The sequence below is a fragment of the Acanthochromis polyacanthus genome, chromosome 5 (genome assembly GCF_021347895.1).
Source record: "Acanthochromis polyacanthus isolate Apoly-LR-REF ecotype Palm Island chromosome 5, KAUST_Apoly_ChrSc, whole genome shotgun sequence".
Lineage (NCBI taxonomy): Eukaryota > Metazoa > Chordata > Actinopteri > Pomacentridae > Acanthochromis > Acanthochromis polyacanthus.
In genome coordinates, this window is record NC_067117.1 from 27,182,028 (window position 1) to 27,201,963 (window position 19,936).

Here is a 19,936-nt window from a genome sequence, read left to right on the forward strand (position 1 = left end):
GTTAGCATGGACTAGCCTTTCAGGTCCGTGTATTTTTCTGGCAGTTGGATTTTCCGCTTTGAAACGGGTATTGGAAAAATAAAAAACGAGTGGTTATTTGATTTTCGTTTTAAAATACAAAAACAAAATTGAAATACAAGGCGTTTTTCCTTCTCATGATCAAAAAGAGACATACGAAATTTTAAAAATGCTTTGATTTTCATTTTATATTTAGAATAACAAAAATGTAAAGTCAGGAAGAGACAGAAATGAAAAAAAAAGGTCCGTGTTTTTTTTTTTCTTTCATTTTCTGACAATGGAAGTGGTCATCAGCAAGTGTGGAACCGATAGAAGATCACAGTAGTATTTTAGGTCGAGGCAATACCATCCAGAGTAACTATCTGGTTAGATACTGTGTTTTAAATGTATTTAGGGATAAAAACAATAGCTGCAGTTAAGAGGCTTCTTCAGTTCTGAACTGAAGAAGCCTTTTGGATGAGAGGTGAAACGTCTTCAAGGAACTTCCTTAAAGTCCAGTGGATTGATTTAAATTACTTTGGATAGCCATGACCTGGATTAATGATAACCTACACAGACCATAGCTGCAGTTTGCTTGGATTCAGAATAAGACAATTACAGGTCACCCAGGTCTGCATGATTCCTAATAACATTACCTAAGGGGAGCGTTGGTCTTATCATAGAACCCTGGAGAACTCCATGACTAAGTCTTGTGTGTTTGTGTGTGGAAGCATTATGTGTAACATAACCAAGATAGAATTTAGTTGATAAATATGATTTAAATCAGCCTGTTGCAGCTCCTTTTATCCTAATGACATGTTTCAGTTTCTGTAATGATATGATCAATGCTGTCATACACAGCACTGAGATCTGGCAGGTCAAGTATAGGACAAGTTCACTGTCTGAGGCTGTGAGAAAATGATTGCTGCAGATTCTATGCTGTGATATATAACAAGACCTGATCTGAGTTAAAACGATGTACCATTAAAGCTATACTAGGCAGAAATCTAGAAAAGGCAACAAATGTAAGAATGTGACAATATGACCCTTGAGTATGTGCTTCAAAGAGTCAGTGTAAAAGTCACCAAATGTGACAAAGGTTTTCTACTGTGTGAATTACAATAGGTTGAAATGTTAGTGTGGGAATTTTATTGTCAGAAAATACTGCCTATCACAGCTTTACTGGTTTAGTATTAATCAAATATGGGATGCGTATCATTTTGACAATTTTTACTTGAAAAATTCTTCCCATCTGCTTAAAAAGTGGAATGACCTTAAGAAAGCTAACAAAAAAAAATTCACATTCAGTATTTACAAATTTGCAATGACGTTTTATTGGTCCAGTTCATGTGATGCATTTGTCAGAGACACCTCAACTCAAACACATACAAGGTGGGTGATGGTCCCATGCATGGTCCCCACATTACATGTAAATGAAGACCTCTTGATTAAAACACTGGCCTAAAGGTTGTGCACACAGAGTTAGTCAAACAGGTTGTTGTGTGGAGTTGCATTTTTAAAAACATTTCCCACTTAACTCATTTGATTTTGAAGCTTGTGAACTAAGATGTGGCCTTCCTTTAAGTTCATGTTGTTGGCAGCGCATTTTGCATGCCTTTAAATCTGAGCTTATTTCAACATTTTCACATTAATAAGTCTGCTGTAGAACAATTAATTACAAAAAACATCCCCACTGGATCATGAAAAAGGTATGTGCAATAAAAGCTCTTGCAAAAAAAAAAACATGTATAAACAAATATTTCATTTATATCTAATGAAGCTCTTTGCTACAATATTTCTATCTAACATCCTTTTATATGAGATATAAGGAGTATATAAGCTACAGTATAATACAATATACACACCAATGAGCTTGATTTTGACCACTGTTTGGTTTTCAGTGCTCTTGAGGAAGATGTTCTGCGCCCACCAGGAGGCAGTCTTGTCTAGCAGGAGATGATGAGGCGTTGAGAGACTGCTGACTTGGTGTCCTCTCCAAAGGTCCCCCAGTGGACAAAATCTCACAAGCAGCCAATTCATGGTAGAGAGCGTTGAGCACCTCCAGGATGTGAGCTTTGCCTGCGTAAAAACAGAGCAGATGTGGGAGTCAACTTTTGTGATGACCCGAATGAGAACTTAATCAAAGCCCCTTCCCCGTCTAACTGTAAATTTTCATCGCTGCATTTCACAGGGCTTGTATTGATTTGATTGGGCGTCGCGTCACCAGCTCGGCTCACCGTGGTTGCGGATCGCTGCAAGACTCCAACGTGCTGAGCAGGATTTTCCCGAGAGACCTCCGAGAGACGTTCTGAAACAAGAGAAAAAGTTATTTAAAACGACTCTGTGACTGCAAAATCTTTCACTTGATGGTTGTCACATTGTTTGGATCAGATCACAAAAGAATAGAAACCTTATGACGTCTTACTTTGGCAGATATTGTGGATTCAACAGGTCAAACTAAGTTTTAATCTAAAAGCATCACAAAGATAATGTCTATATGGAGGTTTGTCCTGTAACAACACTGATTCTAAGAGCTGACAGTAAAAAGCAAGTACATTTCTATCTTATTTTATCTTGTCTTGTCTTGTCCCAGATGCTCCTTAAGTTCCAGAATTGAAATGTCTTTAAGGACCAAAAAGGTTTCAAGTCCAGCAGCTTTTTACTGAAGCCCTAAAGATGACCCATGATCTAGTGACTGAGAATCCAAGCATAAAATGCTGTCATTCCTCTAAAGTATGGGTGGACTTCTCTCAACTCCCAATGACTGTCATTAGCTTAAATTTGAGTTCATATGATGGACAGACTGCTGTTGGCAAGATTTGTCACTACGCTACAAATCATAACAGTATGTGGGAGACTTAAACTGCACCTCTGCAGAATCCGCCAGTAGGAGCTTCAGTTCACAGAATCTACCAGAAGTAAAGTCAACAAAGATATCCTGAAACTGTGACTAACCAGGTCTCTGAGCTGCTGGAGGAGCTGCAGGATGTCCACAAGCTTCTCCTCCACCAGCGACAGACGAACCCTCTCGGTCTCCAGCATCTGCAGCTCCATCTGAAGCAGCTCCGTCTCCTCGGCCTTCTGCTGCAGCTCCTGCATCAGGGAGTCCTTCATCTGGAAGATACAGCAGTCCTAAATACAGTCCTGATTCATGGCACGTGGTCCGTCTTGTTTGAAGCATCACCATATATATATATATATATATATATATATATATATATATATTAAGGATACTAATATTCTGTAATGAATTTGGGAAATTTTTTAAAAGACGTGTGTAACCAGAGTGACTGGAAAAGTTGGACTTGCATTAACCAGTGCAAGTTTCGCACTAGTTTTACAGGAACTTTGGCACTGCAGTTTTTCACAAACGTTGCTCAAGCAGGAGGAAAAAGCACAATCGAAAGGGGCTAATTTTAGCTGCAGATTGATACACATTTTGGTATGTCCAACAACAGGTTGGTGCAAATGGAAGTGAGTTAACATGGTAACAAAGGAAGATGCCATCCAGTACAACAGTGAGACTCACTGATGAGATTCTTTAATTAGACACTCGCCAACATCAGTTCTCTATGACACATGATAACTTTGGATACATACACAATACTCCATCTGAAAACACAGCAATCCGAAACACATTCCTAAATGTCCTGCATGTGGTTAATCTTATAGGAGCATGTGGCCTTTTAAAATATGATGATAAATATTAACATTTTGCAATTATTTTTGGAAATTTTTAGAAAATATGTCCAACCAGAGTGACTATAAAAGGTTTTACTTTCTGTGACCAGTAGACTTTTACAGAGACTTCTCCAAAAAGCTGGGCACTGTAGATTTGTGGAAACGTTGCCCAAGCAGGAGGAAATAGTGCATTTGTTGAGAACTAATTTGAGCTGCAGATTGATATATATTTCGTTATTTCCAAAAGCAGGATGGTGGAGATGGAGGTCAGTCAACGAGCATGTTATCCAGTATAACTGTGAGACTCACAGAAGAGATTCTTTGGACAACATTGGAGCTCTGTGACACTGAATGACTTTGGATACACATTATTCTTGTTCGCAAAAGAGCATCTGAAGATATATTCCTGGACTGTACATAATTTGACAGGATTCCAAGAGCAGTTGGATTTGTCACTTTTGCTGATGTAAAAATGTCACCCTGTAGGCCTGCGAAACATCTTAGCACAAAATAAATATACCTCGTGTAAATGTGAGTCATATGTTATGGGTTGTGTCGAGTTTAAGTCCACATGTTGCGGTTTTCCTTCCAAAATGTTTAAAGTCCCTGCAGCTCACCTATACGTCATAGCGCATTGAAGGACGAAGGTCTCACCCCACACATCCTGCTCATAAACAAAGCCTCACAGTCAGGACTTTGTTTAGTTTTAACTTTTCCTCTCTGAGTGCTGAGATGTCCTGGGAACGCACTACGTCACGGTTCCCCTCCTGCCCGTCTTCCTGTGTTGTGAAAATACTACTCGAGTGTAACGAGAGAGCTTTAATTCATGATACATCTGAGTGTCATGCGACGACAAGTGGGTTGGAGTGTTTCTGTGGTCGTTTTCCAGCGAGAAACAGCTGCAAACACACCCACGCACGCACACAGAGGGAGGCTCTGTAGCCGCTGCTGGTGGTTTGGTTAGGTGGAAGCTGCAGGATCATACCATTAGCTGTGGTTTCTGCCTTTGAAGCCCTCCACTTTCATAACAACCTTAACCAGTCCTCTCTAATCTAGTTTAACACTGTGCACAAAGCCACAAAATGACTTAAGATGGAGAGCAAGGCAGAACTTTGGTCAGAGAGATTGTTTTCATATAAACGGATCCAGCAGAACAGGGTCCGAGGACACAGCAGGAGTTCATTCTGGTGTGATGGTGCTCAGAGGTGGTTTGTACCTGGTCCATGTCTATCTCTGCCTGGCTTTCTTTCAGCTCCAGCTGCTTATGCAACCTGGTCACCCTTTCCAAGAGCTCCACCACGGCACTGCAGCTTTCTTCGCTTCTGGAGCTCCCGAAATTAGACATCAGCTTCTTGAATGCCTTGTCATCGCACCTGGTTAGGAACACATGGCAGAAAATAAGAAGTGAATGAAGCTGGGAGCTACAGTAGCTGTCAGGTTAGATTGAAGAACTTTCGGGGAACAATGTGTCTCATGGCAAAGTCGGTTCTGAGCAACAAAAAGCATTAGCTTTTGGTGTCCTTATTCAAAATCTATAGCTACATCTCAACATTTCAGCACACTAGTACAAACAAGCATGGCTGCAAATCTACTATCTCGTGCTAAAGTAATTAGTTTAAGATGTTTCCAAGTATGTTTTGGATCAGGCATTGACAAAATGTCTTAGTTTTTGTAGTTAATCCCTCAGCCTATTGCATAAAGACACATTTGATACTTTATATATGTTTTAGCCCTATGTTTGACATTAGATAGTTTTTAAGGATCATGAACCGTCATGATCCTTAAAAGAATAAGAGGTTATAGGACATTGTTTAATGGGTGAATAATGTTTTGTAGCAATGTACTTTCATTTCTGTATAAGCACCTCTCTATTTTACCTTTATTAGTTCCTGAGATAGTGTCTAGCCTCAGATTTTAATGTGTGGAAAAAGGTGATGAAAACCTTTTTTTCAAATTATCTCAGAAAGTGCTAGCTATATCAACCTAAGTTTCAAGATATCCTCGTAATGATCCATGATGATAAAAAAAAAGTTTCAGACAAATCAGAAATGGTCAAGCTGGAACCCCCTGAAGATTTTAGATGGAACCACCCTTTATGGATGTTCTGTACCTTTCCCCACAGCAGGACAGTCTGGTCAGGATCCTCTTCACCTCGTCTACTCGTCTTTGTTGATCCCCAGTCCACTTGTCCTCCTCTTCATCCGAGGCTGCCTGACCTTCCACTGACCGAAACAGCTGCTCCTCCACTAGACACCACGACACACCATCATCATAATTACTCCAAGAGTGTCACAGATGTGACAGATATTGCCAGATGTAAAAAGGAATTAAAGCTTGATGCATAAACAGTTTATCCAGTTGAATACTCAGAGAAATGCCCTTATTTTTGCAAGAAAAGCATTTTTTTTCCATGGAGATAATGCTACATTAATCAGAAATACAGTCTTGACATTGTTAATGTGGTAAATGACTATTCTAGCTGGAAATGATGGATTTTAATGGAATATCTACATAGAGGTACAGAGGAACACTTCCAGAAACCATCACTCCTGTGTTCTAATTAGAAAACCCTTGTGCAAGTATGTTAGCACATGAATAAAAGTGTGAGTTTTTAATGGAAAACATGAAATTGTCTAGGTGACCCCAAACTTTTGAATGGTAGTGTATATATTTATTTTCTATATAGTTCTAAAAACAATAAAACAAATGGGATGAATGCTGTGCAATTCATAGCCAGTCTCTGGATTTTTTGCTTTTAGTGCACCAGACTAGGAATCGACTGATATGGGTTTTTTAGGGCCGATACTGACGCAGATTATTGGTCATCAAGAAAGACCAAAAACTGATATTTCTGACAAGATACACATTCAAAATGACAGCAAGGAACCTGTTATTCATAACTAGGCTTCTTCATTTTCAAGGAAACTCCTAGAAATAGGAGTGATGATGTAAGAATATCACAGGATGATCAGATGTTCTCCTCTGTAAACTAATCAATCGATTTGAGATGGAACCATTAGTCTCCTGCATTTCCATCGGCTGTTCTCCTGTTTGACATTTAAATCTTTCTCTGTTTTATCATGACTATTCGCCAGATTAAATTGCAATCTATGGTTGCCTTCTAACTTAGCTGCTACCCGTTAGCGTAGCCTTACCCACGCCGAAAGCAGTAAATTTCTTGTTTGTGGTGATGGCTTGTGTTTCATTTTAAGTTTTTCAGCTTCTGCTAGAGAGGCATTGCTGAGACCACAGAACGACTACAGACAGAGAGACAGCTACAGTGCCTATCATAAGTATTCACCCCCTTTGATGTTTTACCCTTTTATTGCTTTCATAAATCAATCATGGTCAATAAAATTTAGCTTTTTTAACAAAAAAAATTATTGGAAAAAACTCTTTAATATCAAAGTGAAAACAGATTTCTATAAAGTAATGTTAATGAAAGAAAATTATATAAATGAAAATAATTGTTTGCATAATTATTCACCCCCTTCAAGTCAGTATTTAGTAGATGCACCTTTGGCTGCAATCACAGCAGTGAGTCTGTGGATAGGTCTCAATCAGTCTTGCACATCTGCCCACTGCAGTTTTGCTCCATTCTTCTTTGCAAAACTGCTCAAGCTCGGTCAGGCTGCACGGGTATCGGGCATGAACAGCCCTTTTCAAGTCCAGCCACAAATTCTCTATAGGATTGAGGTCTGGGCTTTGACTCGGCCACTCCAGAACATTTACCTGGTTCTTTTTAACCATTCCTGTGTAGCTTTTGCACTATGTTTTGGATCATTGTCTTGCTGGAAAATAAATCTTCTCCCAAGATGTAGTTCTCTTGCAGACTGAAAAGGATTGTCCCCCAGGATTTCAGTGTCTTTTGCAGCATTCATTCTGCCCTCTATCTTTACAAGCCTTCCAGGTCCAGTTGCTGAGAAACATCCCCACAGCATGATGCTGCCACCACCATGCTTCACAGTGGGGATGGCGTGTTTTTGGTGATTTGTAGTGTTTGGTTTCCGCCAAACATGACGTCTTGTCTGATGGCCAAAAAGCTCAGTTTTGGTCTCATCAGACCAAAGAATCTTCTTCCACTTGACCATGGAGTCTTCCACGTGCTTTTTGTCAAACTCTAGTCGAGATCTAATATGACTTTTCTTCAACAGTGGCTTTCTCATTGCCACTCTCCCATAAAGCTTTGACCGGTGAAGAACCCGGGCAGCAGTTGCTACATGCACAGTCTCTCCCATCTCAGCAGCTGAAGCTTGTAACTCCTTCAGAGTAGTTGTAGGGGTCTTGGTGGCTTCTCTCACTAGTCTCCTACTTGCATGGTCACTCAGTTTACGAGGGCGGCCTGATCTAGGCAGATTCACACAAGTGCCATATTCCTTCCATTTCTTGATAATTGATTTCACTGAACTCCGGGGGATGTTCAGTACCTTGGAATTTTTTTGTAACCATCCCCTGAATTGTACTTCTCAATAACCCTTTCCCTGAGTTGTTTAGAGTGTTCTTCTGTCTTTGTGGTGTAATAGTAGCCAGGAATACTGATCAACCACTCTCTGGACCCTTCAGACAGGTGTTTTTCAACTCAATCACTTGAAACAAACCCACACCACTCAGGTGATCTTCATTTCACTAATTGTGAGACTATTGGCAACAATTTGATGGACCTCTATTGAATTAGACCATTAAATTAAAAATTTAATTTATTTTAGTTTTTTCCAATAAATTTTTTTTGCTAAAAAAAGCTAAATTTTATTGACCATGATTGATTTATGAAAGCAATAAAAGGGTAAAACATCAAAGGGGGTGAATACTTATGATAGGCACTGTACTTCAGACCCAACATAGTGCATCCAAATTAGGGATAATCAAGATCAAATGAGAATAACAATACAGGTAATTGGGAAAATGCCAAATACCGGTCCCAAAAATCGGTCAGGCCGATGATCAGTCTATTCCTACACCTGTTTTTTTGTCCAGATGGTTAGAAGAGTAAAATCAAGGGAAATGCCCTTTTGAGTGAACAACTGGCATTTTTTGAAAATTGCCTCTGGGACGTGCATTTAAGTTAATACCTGAAAGGCAAATAGAGAGGCTAACATTAATACTATATCCTTCATTTTAAAAAAGGTCTTACTCTTGTCCGGGGTCGTAACGGCACGCCCTGTCGGGGAACAGCGGTCATGCTGGGCGTCCAGGCAGCATCTCTGGTTCAGCCGGCCGCTAACACTCAGCTGCTGCTCAGCCCTGGTGCTGCTTGGAAGTTGTAGCTTTGACACTTCCGACCTAAAAAAAGAGCAACAGTAAGTTCAGCGCTCTCTGCCGATCCCCTCTCTGTGCTGCTGTGACAGTGAATGACAGTGACCAAAGGGGCTAAAACTACCCTTCAAATTTGCACAGATGAGAAAAGTTGAGTCAAATCCAATTTCCAACATCAAAGAGAACATATCATGTAACGCAAGGGAGTGTGTATTACGCCACATCTACAACCGCCATGATAATTTTATAGAGGCCTGTGATGTTGTATGCCAAATCTGGGTGGGGTAATTGAAGCCAGACATTGCATCTTTAAGGTATTTTTACAGTAAAGTGGGTCAGTGGTAGAATCCAGTATTAGTATGCAGGAGTTGGCTTGGAAGACGTGAGGTAAAAGTATGCTGAATGGAACTAAGTTTTTAAGTGCAACATACAGTTTTCTAACCTCAGTTACATGTCTTTTATCTGTCGGTGAAAAAAAATCTGTATTTCTTTTAGTTTTTACTTCATGTATTCCCTTATGTCATGGTTCACATTCAAACATTCGCTCTCGATAAAAAAACCTGAGGCTGCAGTCTGGGCAGATCAATCGTTCTGTAATGGTTTGAGTTTTCTAGATTTCTTCTGCTGTCTGCTCCTTTGTGTTGGGGGGAAATCCGATAGGGGGCCTTCATAAATCACGGAATAAGTGTTTCCAGATGATGATGTCTTGCCGAAGGGAAAAAAAAGAGAAGAGAGAAAATCTCGAAAAGATTTTCGGCAGCCTGAAGAAAAGGAAAAAAGTCTCACAGCACTCAAGCTTATATCCTATTGGCAAGAGGCAGACAGTGCCGTAAGACAACATTATACTCTGCATTCTGCTGCAGCTTTCCTTCTGCAGCTGCAGCTCAAGAATTGCAGCATGATTCCAATCAATCAGCGAGTTGTGTTTAAGTTACAGTGGGGGCCGCCGCGAAGGGATGGAGTTAGTTCATGACGGCCAGGAGTCGGACGGATGTGAACACACACAAAACTCTGCTGGTTGCTGTGGAGACGCTCGGACTCTGGAATGAGGCTGTTTCAAATGCAGGCTTCGGTGTGACTAATTGCACTTTAATTGACAGTGGTTGGAGGACGGCTGCAGCCTGTGTCCAATAAATGGTGCAAAAACGCAGCAGCAAGGCCACAGCTTCTGGATCAGGCCTTTGACATGCATGGAGGGTAAAAATGACTTCCACTGACAGCTCTGAACTGTCACATGAAAACAATTTTTTTTTGCCATTAGAAATGATATTTAAAGGTTCTTCATCACACACTACGACAGCAGGGGGGGTACCATGAAGGATTTTGGTGGTGCTGCTGACTGTGGGAATTCCTACTGGATGAGCATTGACACCTGAAAGTAGTCCAGGCAGACATCTTGGATAGCGGTTAGAATGTGGGATGCAGCAGACATAGACAAAATTTGATCAGCGTTTCAGCAGACAGAGCTCTTGCAAATGGGCCAGTGTGGATATGCTTGACCTGCCAAAATAAAAATCTAATTATTTACTCATTTTTCCTGAGAAAGAGGGAAGGTAAAATAGACTGCAGACTCATAGTATGTCATCAAACTTCAAACTGAACTCATTATCTATATGTTGTGTTTATGTATGTAACAACAAGTTAAAGCTGCACTAATCAATGCTTTTATATTACCAATATATGAAATGGCAACATCTTACGTGAGAATGATAAACCCATTGAGGATAATCATGTAATTTTGCAGTTTGTCTCAGTTCTGTAGAGCGTTTTAGCACCTTTCAGCTGTGTTTTTTTGTTCTGTAGCCATTTTGATTCACTTTCACTACTCTGATTTCATTCTCTATTGTTTTCTGTGATAAAGCTTTGATAAAGTCACCATATACAACCTTCCCAGAACCAAACAGCAGCAAAGTTAGCGACTAGCTAACCTTAATGGTATCTACACACTACACATACCAGTGAAAACGCTAAACACATTCTCCACCAGTGAGGAAATTAACATTTTGTGCACAAAAACAAACCTTCACACTGCACTAATCAATATTTTTAGAACGATAGTAAATCAAATGGCTGGATGTAAAGTAAAAGGAATCATTCACAGTGATTAAGTCATAGAGAAATATTGTATTATTTTGTAGTTTGCCTCAGCTTTAGTATTTAAGCATCTCTCAGCACTTTGTTTTGATTCGGCATCAAAAATTCATGTTTTTTGTTCTTGCTCGCTGTTCTAATCAAACTTGTCTGTGCTTATCTTGAGCAAAAAAGCTATTAAATGCACCAATTGCTACCTTACCAGTAACAAATATTAGAAAGGCAGTGTTAATGACAGCATTTAGCACCTAAATAGCTGCGCGTTTACCTGAAATCAAAGGCCAAAAACGGAGCCAAAAGATGACACCTGACAGATTAAATGAAAATGCTGCTCTCTGTCTGCTAGATGTGCAAAAAGCAACTATTTACTAAGTAAACTGAATATGTCGGTTATTATCATTTGCCTTCAAGTGCCAAAAAACGTCATTAATGCCGCTTTAAAGTCTGTAGAATTAAAAACTATTTGCATTTTGTCTCTTTCATAAAAAAGGACACAGAATTGAATGAATATAATATAAATCAGATGGAGAATCAAGGCACATTTAGTCGTACATAGCTGCTAGAAAACTGATCGTATTTGAGGAGTTTTTGCACAAGTGGAACAGGTAGAACAGTTTCCCATTTCTTTTAAATCTTTTATCAGATTCTTGCATCAAAGGCAACTTTTGGCAGACAAAATTAGACTGATACTTTGAATAAACTCAAGGAAAATAAAGGAATAAAGAAAAATACTATCCTGTGTCACTTTAGAATGCCAAGATTAGTATATTACTGTGTGATTTAAGCTACTGGTAGTCAAAGTGCTTACACAATATTGTTTAATGTGGTTTAATGTGGATGTAGATATAGCATTTTGTATCATATCACTCCTATCTTAAGTTCTATTGTGCCAAATCAGAGTATTTCTAATTGATAGTATCCTGTATTCTATTAGCAGAAATTTAAAGAGGTTCTTCAGACCTGTGTGGGGGTCGTCTTGCTGTTTGTTGATGCAGGAGAGACAGCCAGAGTCCGCCCAGTGTTTATCACAGCATGACACCAAAGTGAACTTTCCATTAAACACCCCCCCAGTTTCCTCTTTCAGGTGCCATCGGTCAATGACAGTCTCTTTTCTCTGCAAAGGCTAAAAATGAGGACACGCTGTAAACCTGAGCTTGAACTTGAAGCTCTCTGCTTGTCGGTTGCCCTGCAGCATGACGGAGATGGTCAGGGGTCTTGTTTACATAGCTGACAGTTATTAATCAAGTCCTCTTGGGTCCTACAATGAGTCGGTCTCTGAGGAGCAAATAAAGCAGCTTCAGGGATGTGATTATTGTTTAGTACTAGTTGAGAACTTAATCCAAAAACCAATGCGAGTAACATTTACAGAGGGTGGTTAAGCTTTCCTTTGCAAGCAAAGTGCAAAGAAAGCCCCAAAGTCAAACAAGCAAGGGTATTAAAAGCAGTGGGAGAAAAGTCCAGTGAGGGTGGGTGGCATGAGTTTATAAGATATTTTGTGTGTGATGTATTTCTGCTGATGTCAGCATACTTTCAAACCCGAGAGAGGCAGAGCGAGGCAGCAGTTCAGTGTGAAAATGAGACCACTTGGCAGCATGGGGGTTTTTGAAGGCTGTTCAAGAACAACAGTAAGACGGCAGTAGCAGAATGCCACAGACATCCCTCGAGTGTGTCCTTTCCACGTTATTTAAAGGGTAGGAGTGCCGTGACAGCACCTGCTCCGCACAATGCTGCAGCTCTTGTGCCGAGGCAGATAAATGGTCTGCAGAACCCTCCTCTCCCCTCCGCCTCCAGGCACCATGCAGGGAGCATGAAAAGGCCGGGAGATTATGCTTCCCCTGGGGCCTGCCTTCAGAGGGCCCGGGGTTAGAGCCATACAGAGAAGAAGTCTGCAGGCACGCTGTTAAAACGAAAAGCGAGTTTTAAACTTGCACACTTAGGTCGCATGGGTATCGGTCTAGAAATTCCTGGACTATATAGAATGAGACACCAGGAATCAAGGGGATAATAAAACCAAAGAAGCTCTGAATGAAACATGACCAAAGTTCACTTTTAATAGGTGATTTTGACTCCCCACTCTGAGTCTTTTCTTTGGTGCACAAATAGAAGGTGGAAAGATGAATGAAGCCATTCCTCTCCTGCAGGCCTTGGAAAACATGTCCATCATTTCATGAACAAACAGTTGAGTGTTTGCTTCTTCCTCCAGATGGTAGGCTTTCCTCCCCCTCATCTCTTTTTGTTTCCCTTGCTGTGCTTCCTATTGTCTAATCCCTCTGGCCCACAGAGCTCTATAGACTGCAGTGACTGATTTAGGCTCCCTTTTACCTTCTGGAGCTATAAAGAAATACAGAACTGAGAGTAACACTTTCAGATGACCGCAGCTACACAAAGACTTTCCTGTGCTGATTAAGTCCCATTGAAGGCGCGGCTCCCATCTGACTCTCTGCTCGCTTCTCGCATTCAATCCAAAGCAATCACAGACATGTTATGCAACAACACCCACACACCGATGAAGTTTCATACCAAAGACCACATTTTTTAAAACAGACCTCTGCTGGGAAGTTGATGGAAAGTTGAAAGGGGATTTTGCAGCTGAGAAACTGAACATTACCAAATGTTTTTAAAAAAACAGAAAAATTAATCAGTACAGGAAGAACTCCATATTTTGGAAGAAAATGCTTGTTGGCTCTGCTGCCAAAAATTAGACTGAGAAGATTGGTACCACTCGAATGACAGATGACAGCACTCTGAATAGAAAGTTCTGTAGAGCAGTTTGCTAGCTTAGCTTTGCTTGCCTGGCTCTGTGCAAATGCAATAAAAATTGCAGAAACTAGCTCACTACATTAATATAAAACAAACAAACAAAAATTGTAAAGGTTAATCCAACAATGTGCTTGCTATTAGTGAAAAGAGCAGGTATTTAGGCCTCGTGTTGTGTTAAGCTAAGTGGCTATTAGCTGTAGCTTCACATGTAGCTATTGCACTAAGGTCGTCTTTGTGCAGAAACTCTGCAGCTCACTATTAATACAAGAAACTGTATAGGTTATGCTAATGATGTGTTTGCTACTAATGGATGAGCTAGGCTAGCTACTCCCTCCGTTTTCAGTCTTTGTGCTGTGCTAAGCTAAGTGGCTACTGGCTGTATTTTCACATTTATTGCACTAGGGCTATTCTGTGGATTAGCGTTTTGTAGATATTTCTCTCTGCAGTTTATATGCTTTGCTAAGCTAACTTCTGCCTGTAGCACCATATTTACTGTTCTAAACATAATTATTGCAGATCTTTCCTGTTTTATGATTTGCTAAGCTAACGTGCTGCAAGCTATACCTCCGTATTTACTGTGCTAAGGCTAAATACACAGATATTTATGTGTTTGCAGTTCTAGTGCTTACTGAATATATAATCAGTTGTTTAAAACAAAATGCACTGTAGACAATGCTCGTATCTAAATGTGATTTTAATGTTTAAAAACTGCATTTCATTTTATCATTACTGGATTTTTTTGTCCTTATATAGATATAGACTTCTCATTGTCTGCTGGTGTTCTTTGCAGCCATACATCAACATGGCATCTTTGCTGCTCTGGTTTGGAGTCTGGTTAGTGTTTATCAGGACAGGATGTCTCTGCACTGTTAAAATGATCAGACCTTACAGAATTTTCCACTGATTTTCCAGCTGTTTCACTGTATACAAATGCCAGATATGTAATAATGTTATCTGGACATGTGAGCTTAATGGCTGAACCTTGATGTAGAAGTTGATACGGCAATCCTACTGTGTCAGAGTTGGTCACATATAAAGTCACAGGTTATAATCTATAATCAATTTTTTTTTTTTTACACAGTGATGGTCTTCAGATTGAGTCCTGAGCTCCATCACGGCTGTCGATATATTTTTGATGAGGTTATATGTCTGACAAGGGTTAATTACACAGCATGTCTACTTAGCCCTATTTCACTTCTATGTGTGCATTCTAAAAGCACTGTTAGGTAGCTTCTATTATAGAATTTTGTTCAGAAATTTGAAATTTAATTTAAAAAAAGCCACAATTCCAGCACACACTGAAATACATATGCATTTTTGCCAGGCTTCATTGTTCGTTTTTTTAATTAATTACATTTCTAATCAAATAGTTTGCTAAAATTCAAATTTTCAGTCCCCGCAACTCTACAGAGGATGAAGCGGTGCATAGAAAATGAAAGCGGTGTTTAGAAAATGAGAGGTGAATGACACAACTTTAGCCATAGTCTTAGAGAAATGTATAGATACAGTTTTACTCAGGACACACGACATAAAATAAAATAAAATAAAATAAATAACAAAAATGTAAAGCTTTTTTTACCCAAAAATGGGTTGATATCTTGTTTGGATCTTTTACGGTTGAGCATTTTAAAAACAAGCCATGGGAGTAAAGTTACTGTTGATCATTTCAGCAAAACATACCATGACATACCACTGCACTTCTATCCCATATGATCCGTGACATTTTACATTGTAACAGCATGTTTCAAGAGCAATTAAACTAAGTGCAGAGTTTTCAAGTAAGACATAAAAAGAGTCCAAAAATTCACTACGTTATTCAAATATTAATAACACCTCACCTGGAACTCTCCTCTCTAACAGTGTGCTTGGATAGGATGTGACTAGCATTCAGGCCTTCTGGGGAAATATTCATGGGGCTCGGTTGCTAAGATCCATAGGATGGGGGAGCCTATGTGGTATTGTTCATTTGGGAGCAGAGAGAAAGAAGTGAGCAGAGACTGATGAGAACAGTCAGTCTGTTGAGGTTGCACTCAATGGCGCTTTCTCTTGCCTTTGTGGTGTTGAATTATTTGCCATTAGGGCATCAATGGAAGGGCAGTGAAAAGACTTTGGAATGCAGTCTGCATAGATTAGTGGAATTTAGGGTTAAAGCAAAGGTATTGTGGTTACTAAATATGTTATTTAGAATCAGGTAGTGGTAGGGACTTTACTTTTACAGCTCCAGTTGTCCATGACTCTGTCTTAGACTCCATAAGAGCAGCATTATGTAGATGTTACAAGCATTTAGAGACATCTGCTATCTAAGAAAGCCAGACCTGCAGACACTGATTATATGGTTGGAGCAGAGACAACAGACACAGAGATAAACATTAAACCAATGGCTTTGTACTTTAGAAGTCCAATTACACCCTTACTTCCACCAAAATGAATAGTTCCCAACAGTAGCGGCGCTCAGGCAGGACCGGCCTGCCACACATGAAGCCTGTTCAATAAACTAAAGCACAACAAGGCTGAAAATTAGAACAGTAAACCACATCAAGCCTTCACAAATAGCATGGCAGAGCTTTCCAGGCATGAAGCCAGAGGTAAACAGAGTCATTTTATTCTACCGTAGAGGGAATTAGAATTCATTACGGTTGATTCTAGCCACAAAGGCCCCCCCAAATGCAATAACCTGCCAAACCAAACCTTTGTTTCACATGACACAGTGAACTGTCTGACACTTGTTTTGCTCTGGATTTGACCAATGATTGAACCTAATAGAGGTTTATGTGTAATTTATGCTCTCTGTTTGCGACCTTGCTGTGGTATTTCTTTCCAACACTAATGTAAAATCAAAAAATCAAAAATAATTATTTTAATTACTTCATGTTGTTGATTTATTAACTCCATCAGCTGTCTATCCTGGCCAATCAGCTCAAGCACCAATGACACTGGACAGAAATGGGCATCATGTAGCATTTAGTAAAGCAGTTGTTTTTGTGTATTTTCTCAAAATTCTGTTAAATCTGCACTACATTTGGATGGAAATCCTGCTATTGTTCTAGCTATTTGTTCATATTTACTCTCTTCATTTGGTTTCCTGTCTGTAAATTGTATTTCGTAAAAGTTTCCAGACAAAAAAGAAGTCAGGGCTTCACTATCCTCAGTGGCCCTGTCTTCGTCTCACACAAGCTAGTTTAAATAATGTGACATCCAAAGCCAAAAACCTTTACACCTGCTGCCAAACTGCATATTCGATCTTTCTCCAAAAACGCAGTTTCTTGCACAAATGGTTATAGCAGATCAGACTTTTGGATAGTTGCTTCTCAAAGAAAACTTTTCATTGTGTACTTAGCTGTACACACCTAGAGTGGTGGAGGAAGTTGGAAGATGGAGGAAATCTTGCCTACTTGTCTCCAAACACCCGACCAATTGGTGCAAAAATCTCATTGTGGGATTGGTGGCTTGGAAAGTTACAACAATAGTTGTATGCTACCTCTGTTCAGCTGTTAAAAAGATGATTTTAGGTGTTGAGACATGATGCAGCAAGCCTTCTGAAGCATACTGAGGTATGTTTATGCTGTGACCATGTATAGCATTAGCCTGGTTCAAGACTGACATTTACATATGTCTGGTATCGTTTTTGCTAAAGACTATAGCTGTTAAGTGTCAGTGGCCACTAGAAATGCTATTAAGCAGCGTTTCTATGCTGGACACTCAGTCCAGGTGCATGCTTCCCCAGTGGTCACCTGCAGTATTGCAACGGAAAAATCCCCCAAAATATTCTTCCAGTATGAAGCTACTATAAAAGGTGTGTCTGCATGACATCACACATGACACCAGCTGCAAACAAGATAAGTTTTTTGTCTCGTTATGGTTGTCTTTTGTCTCTCTGGGGAAGTTTTGTGTCTCTTTATATGGTAGCTTTGCATCTTTCTGTTGTAGTTTTGTGTCTACTGTGGTTTTGTCTTTTTCTTGTTGTTCTGTGCCTCTTTGAGACTATAATGCAACTCTTTGTGGTAGTTTTGTGGCTCTCTGGGGTGGTGTTGGGTCTCTGTGTGGTCGCTTTGTGTCTCTTTATTGTAGTTTTGTGTCTCTTTCTGGCAGTTTTGTGTCCCTTCGTTGTTTTGTGTCTGTGGTTATTCTGTGTCTCTTTGTGGTAGTTCACTCTCTAATTGTAGCTGTTTCGCATCTTTGTTGTAGTTTTATGTCTCGTGGTTATTTTGTGTCTCTTTGTGGTACTTTAGTGTGTCTTTGTAGTATTTTGTGTCTCTTTGTGGATGTTCCTTTCCATGAAGAATTTTTGGATAACTTTTGGACGAGGCCTGCTCAGAAAACAATACTGCAAATGTGCAGCATGGCACAGCACAGAACCAAACCCACAAGCTAGAAAACCTTGTTGACTTATGTATCAGGTGCACAGGTTTCATTCAAATGACTGTACGTCTTTCACTCCCGTGTCAGGTTTCTTATCATTTGTTTGTGATGGGCACAAACACGCTGGCAATGACACACATTCTTGCTACAGGTTTCAGGCTGTTCTGCTGACTGACAACTGGTGGCTGGAACACACCAAGAAATGTAGCAATGAAAAGGCTGTCAGCTTGAAAGCAGGATTTCAAAACTGAATATGTTGCACTGTATAAATGCCTTCAACATGTTTGTTAGATACACACACTTATTTGTGAAGAAGTAATCAACTCTGTTATGCATCTGTTTCTCCAACTTTTCAAAACCAACAAAAATCCAGTTAAACACGAAGCCAGAATAAAATGGCAACTCAGTCAAGATGGTGCAGTGGGTGTCGAGGAGTGTTGACAAATTCCTAAACTGTGGTAATGTGTCTTATTATACTACTGCCAAAGCATTCTAAAAAGCAGTGTTTGTAGATGCCAAAATGCAAAATGTGGATGTGAGTTTCCAGTGTTTTTACCTGTAGAAGAGCAGCTCTGACTCCAGCTGGAGGATATGCCTCTGCAGTGTTGGCACATGACTGGCCTTGGCTTCCAGTTCCTTCACTTTCCCCAGTCCACTGACCAGCGCCTGCCTGGCCTCCTCCACCTTCCTCCTCATGCCCACCTGCTCCCTCTTCAGAGCCTGGTTACAGTCCTCCAGAGCGGCCACGGCCTCTTTAGAGCTCCACAGTTCCTTCTCCAGTCTCTGATTAGACAGCATGGCTTCCTCTACCTGAAGGTCTCTCGAGCTACGAAGCAGCTCGATCTCGTGGATGATGTTCTGCAAGCTCTTCAGCTCGGTGTAGGTGCTGCTTTTCAGGTTGGTGCTGGCCACACTTTTCTGGGCGGCTTGTTTCTGGTGGGCAAGAAAGCAGCCGTCTTCTGGTCTATGTTTGGAGTGGCTTTTCCACAGTCCTACCTGGAGAAAAGGGGAACAACAAGAGGTGACTAGATCAAGATAATCCCTAAAAATACAGAAATATGGCTGAGCAAGTACAATATTAGCAAGATTTAAAAGCTGAAAATAAGAGATTTATTTCTAGATTATTTATAAGTCACTAATAAGAGTGACTTTTGAACAGTGATCAGCAGTTAAAAGTAATCATTGAAGGATATTGGACCTTTTGCTATCTAATATACATTAATTTTGTAGTTGTAAATGTTAATAAAATCATCAACAAAGGGTCATATATTTTCTAATGAAGCATATATAACTAAGCAGGGCATTTTAATACTTTTATTATCGATTAATTAAATTAAATCAGTTAATTCATTTAAAAGGTGTGAAGCAGTTTTTGTCACTATTATAAGTGTCGTTAAAGGGTATGATATCATGTCTGCATCTAGGGATAGCAGTGATTTATAAGCCACAGGCACTGGGGTTATAAGCTGTATGTTACGCCTTAATTTAACATAAATAAATACTGCTGTGAACACTCATGAAAAGTGAAACTTTCTGCAGCTGCATTTACCTTCCTCCAGCATACACTTGCAGCTCAACACCCCCACAAAGACCACTTACTCTCTTTAAGGGGCTGCAGGGAGCGTGGGCTGGAATCTGTGTAACAACTTAGTAATACTTGAATCTACAGACCTGATGGAGCATCTTAAAAACATAATATCTTGCGAACATTTAGAACTGCAGAAGACCAGGGCTGAATTACTGACCCACGACTTTACTGTTGTCTGAATACAAACCCTGTGAAGTTCTCATTAAG

General features: G+C 39.9%; 1 protein-coding gene across 1 annotated transcript in view; it reads right to left on the bottom strand.

Moving 5' to 3' along the window:
- Nucleotides 1-1,307: 1,307 nt before the first annotated feature.
- Nucleotides 1,308-19,936, bottom strand: part of efcc1 (EF-hand and coiled-coil domain containing 1) — a 28,125-nt gene continuing 9,496 nt past the window's right edge. Inside the window, 8 exon segments of the mRNA XM_051948524.1 lie at nt 1,308-1,963; nt 1,966-2,080; nt 2,240-2,305; nt 2,953-3,111; nt 4,895-5,051; nt 5,789-5,924; nt 8,810-8,958; nt 18,698-19,137. Coding sequence (XP_051804484.1) covers nt 1,944-1,963; nt 1,966-2,080; nt 2,240-2,305; nt 2,953-3,111; nt 4,895-5,051; nt 5,789-5,924; nt 8,810-8,958; nt 18,698-19,137 — 1,242 coding nt within the window. The 3' untranslated portion in view covers nt 1,308-1,943.